This window comes from Hypomesus transpacificus, chromosome 18 (assembly GCF_021917145.1).
Source record: "Hypomesus transpacificus isolate Combined female chromosome 18, fHypTra1, whole genome shotgun sequence".
In the NCBI taxonomy this organism is placed as follows: domain Eukaryota; kingdom Metazoa; phylum Chordata; class Actinopteri; order Osmeriformes; family Osmeridae; genus Hypomesus; species Hypomesus transpacificus.
The window spans coordinates 7,165,163-7,172,595 of record NC_061077.1 but is presented as its reverse complement, the minus strand read 5'-3'; the positions used below and the strand labels follow the sequence as shown (position 1 = coordinate 7,172,595).

At 40.3% G+C, this 7,433-nt stretch overlaps 1 protein-coding gene across 1 annotated transcript; it reads left to right on the top strand.

The window, feature by feature from the left end:
- Nucleotides 1–130: 130 nt before the first annotated feature.
- LOC124480629 (tumor necrosis factor receptor superfamily member 9-like) lies at nt 131–7,389 on the top strand. Its single transcript, XM_047040128.1, has 8 exons — nt 131–2,162; nt 2,596–2,803; nt 3,407–3,526; nt 4,032–4,169; nt 4,517–4,589; nt 4,686–4,834; nt 4,932–5,087; nt 5,386–7,389. Exons 2-8 carry the CDS (start codon nt 2,623–2,625, stop codon nt 5,517–5,519), a joined length of 951 nt encoding a protein of 316 aa, XP_046896084.1. The 5' UTR covers nt 131–2,162; nt 2,596–2,622; the 3' UTR covers nt 5,520–7,389.
- Nucleotides 7,390–7,433: the final 44 nt, after the last annotated feature.

The following is a 7,433-nucleotide window of genomic DNA, read 5'->3' as shown; positions in this document are numbered from 1 at the left end:
TAGTAAGCTCTCTTGGTACGTAATTAAAACTTTGGGTGACGACACTTGGCACCAGCCCCGCTGTACTTTCCCAGTGGGCCGAGCTGTGACTCTCACATAACCCAGGCAGCCCATACACAGGCCTGAGACCCTGCACAAGCGCTGCGTGGTACTCCACCACACTCACGTGTGGGAGGAAGTGCTGAGCAGGCTGTGGAAGGAAGTGATGCTGTGAACAAGCTATATGCTGAGGGGGAGTAGCAGGGTGTTAGTGCGTACTGTGACATGTTTGCTTTAGAGCTAGTCTCTCTTCAGCCACAGCAGGCTGTCCTTGTCAAAATACAGAGGCAGTGTGTTGACCATTGTGTATGAGGGAGGAGGTCCTTTTGGAAAGTCTTCAGAGGGTTGGTAGTGACGTAGTTTCAGTATGAGTATCTTGTGCTATAATAAAACCCACAGCCTTGACTATCATAGCTTTCTTAGCCGTCACAATGGCTTACAGAAGCAGTCAAGTTGGTCAATGGACCAACCTCCAACAGTGGTTAGTACCAACGAACATTCTGTTAGCAAAAAATCATTACAAATGGATCTCAACTGATCTCAACAATATCATTAGCCCAACTATTGCATAAAATACAGTAGAGCGACAACAACTTTATCATATCTTAAGCATATCATTGACATTTTTCCCAGGTGCTACTGTATCTGTATTACAAAAAGGTGGTGGTAGAACATCAGTGAAGATATGCTATCCAGATGTGTCTAGATTCTGTAGTTGACCAGGAGGTCAGAAACCTGGAAAGGTTAGAAACATATAGGATTGTCAGCATAGCATTGGTGGTAGGAGGTGCTTTGTGACTTGATGACCAAGAAGAGTGATATAGGATTGAACAGAACGGGTCCCTTCATACCCTTATGCTCAAATAGTTATGGCCAGGATAGACGCCTCTGTGGTGTTAGGAAGAAGATTAATGACAAGAGATCTTAAAAATAACTAGAGCAGAGATGGGGGGCGACTGAGTTTACAGAAGGCATGATATTGATCTTTGCTGTTCTTACTGGCAAAGTGGAGTTCTGAACTCGACGTAGGTTTGAAGGAGGTCTTTCTTTTTGGCATCTGAAAGCCTACGCGAGTGGTAAATTGCGACGGTGGGCAGGAAGGGTCAAAAAGGAGAACAAAAGAGCAAAAAGGAGGACATGCCACATTGGTCCGGCCAAAGGGCTAGAAATCCAGATGTTTGGTCACCCTAGGAGACAATGGGGTTACATACCGTACAACGTAGGGGTGGCTGACTCATCATTAACCATTATACAAATCGGTTCAGCGAATGTATTTCCGGAAAGGGGAAATGCAGGCAATACAGGATTTGTCTTTCCCAGAAAGTGTGTAAGATCAGGATCAAGACAGCTCCTGGACTTTCCTGATAGTAATCGGAGACACCGTAACAAACGAAGAAAGGGACTCCTTGGTACTTTTTAGTTTTGTTTCTGTTTAATTATTATCTGTAGAGGGACGTCCCTATATAATTACAAAAGTAAAACCTCGAGAAGGTGACCTCACCCTCTATTACTTGCGAAGTAAAAAAAAAAAGCAGCACACAAGAACAGCTGATAAACACGTCTTACTAATATCATGTGTTCAAGGTGATCCATCAATTAAACGATCTTGTGCTCTATCTATCGCAGAGGTCATGAGATGCTGAAGTCGACGTGTCTCTTTATCGTCATTTTGAAACGCGTCATAACATATCATAACATATTTCCTTTTCCAATGTAGAGTAAGGAGACAAGAATAAAAAGACCCAAATAGGAAATAAACTGTCAGTCCAGAATATAACCTTGCTGACGATTTGCTTGTTGGCAGTTACACGTAAGACTATTTGTAGTATCATGCCAACCAATGCCAAAGAGAAGTCCAACATGTAAACGTGTTCTTAAAAAAACTTTAACAAAAGTGTGATAATCAGACAATAATATCCAACAATTTCAAAGATACCATTGAGGTTCAGTTTAATAAAGAAAACCAGACCAGCACTTCACTGTAGGCTACATGTTTATGATGCATTTAAAAAGTAACCACTAGGCTCAGCCATAGAGGCTACAAGCTCCTCCTACCATATATATGAAGACGCTTCTGATACTTAACCTGCATCAACAAGAGGCTACACTTGAGAGCGGATGAGGTAATTTTCTGTGGACCATAATATTTTTTTGTATATTCCAAATCTAACATGCTGTTTTATACAACTGGGATAACTTAAATATTTCAGTACAACCAGCATAATATATTGTCCTCTTAAAGTTTTTGTTGATACAATTATTTTCCTTAAGCTATTTATGTGAGTGTGTGTGTGTGTATGTTTGAATCAAACCTGGGTAATTTAATCCATGCATTACTTGAAATTACTTAAAGTAAAATACGTTTTTTGGGTACTGTATGTTGGATTTGAGTATTGGATTTATTACACTATGTAAAGTGTTCACCTTTCTTAAAATTGTGACCTTGGTCCTGGGTATGTGTTTATAGGAATAGGAAGATGCAGCTTTATTTTCATATCATGTAAGATCCCTTTATTCAGTGTAATTCTTAAATTGATTGTGTCTTGGATTGTTTAGTGTGCTGGACTGCTCCTTGCTGTCAGAATGCTGGGTGTGATCTACAGCCCTACTCTGAACCCTGTGAGAGCTATGGATCTACTCATCTTGGCTTGGTGTTTCGCTCTGCTCCCAGCTGGCTGTATCAGTGCTGAAGAGACAGCAATAGGCTGTATGCGATGGGAGCCCCATAAAACTACAGATGTCTGCTGTGTTCATTGCAAACCAGGTACGTCTGGGTTCAGGACTGTGTTGTTTATTTGTATAAGAATATTAGGGTTGTCTCTAAAGCAGAACTTGGTCAACTCTAGCTTCCCATTATGAACTTGAATATCGAGATTTAAAATGGATAAGATATAAATGATCATCTTGATTAAGAAATGGATTAAATTGGTTATTTCTCAGTTACCGTTTTAATGAGGCAGTGTGTTGTATCCCAAGTTGTGAGGAGTGTTCCCTTTCCCCTGTGGTGGTTTCAACTGACCTAGATCAGTTTCAGTGGTTTTTCTTAATACCACATTAAAGATTCTGTCAGGGTGACTCATCAGGCCAGATGTCTACTGATAAATGTGGAAGGGGAATCCAATATGGGTAGGATTGTACAGTAATGGTACAGTAAAGTGTGTCTACTCCAATGGTGGTTTAGGTTTCACAGAACACAGTGCTGACACATCGTAGATTCTCTTTTAGATGACTGTATTTGTATCAGTGTAACATTGTCTGACTGACTGAGTTTGAAGTCATTTGTGTGCTAACAGCAGGTACACATTTCTTTCTCTCTTTCTGTCTTTTTCTCTGTATGTGGATCTGTCTACTGGATGTGCACATATAGGGAACCGTGTAGTTAGCCGCTGTGGTCCAGATCCCAAAGAACTGTGTACTCCTTGTGAGGAAGGCACCTACACAAAAGACCCTTTAAAGTTTGACTGTAAACAATGTACCACGTGTACAGGTAAGATTAATTACTTCTTGTGGTACTGTACCCTCAAAGTTGTCCCTTCTCTGCATGTTATATTCGATATCCGGTTGTTATACTATCTGACAAGAGACTGCACCCACGAGTGCTTGATATGCCAGCTTTGCATTGGTAGGAGAAGCATTATGATATGCACTGACATGTACTAGGAACCACTGGAGTTGTTAGACATCGAAGTTATTGTAAGACTATAGTGAAAGAATCAAGATGTTATTGTTGCACTCTAGAATACATTTTTGTTCACTGTGCCTGGTAGCTGAGATACGGCAACTGGAATCCGACCACAAAAATACTGTAGAACTATGATCCTTGATCTTCTGCTGTACTTTCTATATATTTGTACGCTGGATAAAAGCGTCTGCTAAATGAATGAAATGTAAAATGTAAATGTATGATACCATATTTAACACTTGCATTCCATCTTTCAAATGTCCACATAGATGCTCACAGTATGTTTGTTTGTTTGAATGTGTGTGTATAGGTGCCTTTATTCTTAAAAAAAGGTGTACAACCACCAAGGACACTGAGTGTGACTGTTCAGCGGGGTATAAATGTGGTGATGAAGGCTGCACCTTCTGTGTCAAAGAGTGTGGCAAGGGCGAAGAGCCTACAAATCAACGTAAGTCTCAGACGCAATTCTATGAGCTATATATGTCTAGTGACCTCTACAATACATGAAGAAGTATACGTTTATTTCCACAAGTTTGTGTAAACTTAGCCTGTTGTGTAAACTTGCCACAGCACTCTATTTTAATAGATGCGCGAGGTAGGCGCTAGGCAGCAAAACTGATCTTGTCAAGTAGCTTTTAATGTCTGAAGACATGGAGGACAATGACAAGAAATAATATTGATCATGCCACCAAATACAGATTAAAACTAAAGTAACAATGAAATGATACTCAAGACTTATACAGCAACATACAGCCATTCCAACACTCTGACTGAGCTATGTGTTGGTCTTTACAGGATCTTGCCAAAAGTGTCCTCAGGGGACATTCAATGACCAGATACACCAGAAGTGCAAACCTTGGACAACCCGGTGAGGCTAATGTGAATTAATACAGTGTTGCATTTACAAATGTGATAGGAGACTAGAGTCAATAATTGTGTTTTTTGTCCTAATGACCTTCTCTAGCTGCCCCCATCCAAATCAACACATTGTTGCCAGCGGGGATGCAGTCAGTGACATTAAGTGCAGCACCAGTAAAAGCAACCACTCAGACCCTGTGGTAGTCACCTTGCCTTCAAGAAACACAGGAATCAGCTTTGTTCCAGAAAACAGAGGTAAGATCCATGGTTACCCAGGATAAAAAAAACTCTGGATTGTCACAAGACATTGGTTTGAATGTGCATGAAATTGTCATTTTCTCCCACTTTGTAGATAACACAGGATGGGTTGTAGCAGTCACCTGCGCTGGGTTTCTGGTCATTGTCATCAGCATCATCAGCAGCATCATGTTACACAAAAGTGTTCAAAAGAAACTACCCCCCAAGACCCCTAATCCATTCGGACCCATCATTCGGAATCCCACTACAGGTAACAGAAGTCCACATCACCAGCATTTTTCCTGACCCGAAACACATTTTCAGACTCACATTTCAAACATCATGCATCAAATATGTCACAAGTATACAGTGTTCGCAAATCATACTACCTCCATTCAAAACCTCCCTGTCTCTCCCTCTCCTGTCTGTCCCTCTCCTGTTTGTCCCTCTCCTGTCTGTCCCTCTCCTGTCTCTCCCTCTCCTGTCTCTCCCTCTCCTGTCTCTCCCTCTCCTGTCTCTCCCTCTCCTGTCTCCCCCTCTCCTGTCTGTCCCTCTCCTGTCGTCTTCAGATGAGCCCCAGACCCTGGTATCATGCAGCTGCCATCAGCCTCAGCAGGAGCAGGGAAGCAGCACCGAGTCTCTGACCTCTCAGGAGTCCAAAGCCCCACTCTTGAATGAGATCAGACTGAATCAGACTCCCTAAAGACTAGACTCGGACAACAACCTAATAAATGGCCATGAATAGACTATTGTCCATTCAACTGTTGGGTACTTAAATGTTACTCTCCTACGTCAAAACCTTTTTAACATCAAAGAAGAATGAATGTGTATGTTTTTCAAACGTGTCTACTTCAATGTTAGTACATTTGTTTTTTAAGAGTTTTGTTTTTACAGTTTTTACAGTACACGTGTCAACCAGTTATGTGGAATTAACGGTCTGGCAGAAGAGGAGGGGGAATTCTGAAGGGGAAGAACATCAGGTATCTCATAACCATTTTAAACATCTAGGGACTCTTGTTGGATGACCGGTCCCAATATTTACATGTATGGGAACCACCCTGAAGTTATTTGCAACATTCAAAAGTAATCCAGTCATAAAACATGGACATCTAGTTAGACTTTATGTATAGTAAGATATTTGGTGATGGCTTCTCTGTGTGACAAGTGACATTTGTGTTATGAAGTGCGAGGGAGGGCTGGGCCTTCTCTGTACAGTCAAGCAAAGGTGGGAGTTCAAACCACAGCGAGTCATTGAGTGCTCACGTCTGTGTTCTTAGCCCCCATGCCTCCCACATGGGGTTCTACGTCAGGCAGCCTTTCTTGCCCTTTCCTGTAAAGGGTTTGACATGCTCTTTATAGTGAATGAAAATGTGTCATTGCACAAGATACCCTGAAGTTTATTCTTGTACATGGTGCAGAAGCAGTCAGGTAAAAAAGGACATAAAGACACTTTTGAAAAGAGCTATTCGAATCATTAGGCCTACTTTTACATTTTGTAAGGAACTCGACCTTAGACAGTATGTGTGATGTTTTTTTATTTGTATCTGATTTAAAGTCCACATAATCTCATTTACTTCCATGATATAATGTAGACACGTCCTTTAAACAAGTGCAGCAGTGTACATGACACTGCATAATAATAGGAAAGGAGGACTTTCCCATGGGACTCTTTTTACAATAGAGTTTCCCCAGTAACTGTAAATGTCATGAGAAAGGTCAGATTGCTTTTATCATGTGTTAATGCAACAGAGCTTAATATAACACGCGTTATACCATAAAAGACTTGATATGATCAAGAACCAAGTTCTCCTTTTCACAACCAATTTGTAGTTTCAGGGTGTTCCCTGTTCAGTCTTGTTAAATCATATCTCCATTTGGAAAGAGTGTTTATGAATTACTTCTTATGATGTGACTAAATAGTATGCCAGGTCTGTGATTAAATGTCAAAACCTGTAATGCCTCAATGTTTCTGGTGATCGGGTATTGAAGAAACTTCTTACATTCCTGTGTGGATGTGTCATACTAAAGACAGGGTAAATAGATAACATGACTCATATAAAGGGGTTAGTTTTGGGTAGAGTGCCCAGGTATATATGTTAGCACTTTTAATGTTATATATGTTAGGACTTTTAATCTTTTAGATCTTAATCAGCCTTTAACAGCTGACAAAGGTAGAGGCGGACCTTTCAGTAGAGTTTAACAGCTACACTTCAATACTCTAAAATAGCAATGGAACATCATTGAGTAGGTTCAAAAGACTGATTGAGGTCACAGAATGGAAACGTTTACATAGTGTTGTAACGTGAATGAATCATGAGTCCAAAGTGCTGATGAGTCATACATGAGTAATACAGTAGCCTAGCCCTGAAACTGAGAACTGTTAGATACAGGTCTCTATGGATCAAGACTAGATGGGTTATTAAACAATGGTGTGTATACAGTCATGTATGTATATCTAGAAATATTATTGGTCATTGTTACTATTTATTAGTTCATATTTTCAGAGTGTATGTTTTCTAGGCAATGCAATTTCAAGTTTTGATATTAGTGAATAAAAAGTATATTTTCTTGTTTTCCAGTCTTTAATTTATCAACCCTTTTATATCAATTGATCTAC

What these genes read in the sequence shown, in the direction of transcription:
- LOC124480629 (XM_047040128.1), top strand. Translation starts at nt 2,623, where the DNA reads ATGCTGGGTGTGATCTACAGCCCTACTCTGAACCCTGTGAGAGCTATG. An exon ending in CGAAGAGCCTACAAATCAAC is followed by an intron (nt 4,170 to 4,516) that starts GTAAGTCTCAGA and finishes TGGTCTTTACAG; the next exon opens with GATCTTGCCAAAAGTGTCCT. An exon ending in CTTTGTTCCAGAAAACAGAG is followed by an intron (nt 4,835 to 4,931) that starts GTAAGATCCATG and finishes CCCACTTTGTAG; the next exon opens with ATAACACAGGATGGGTTGTA.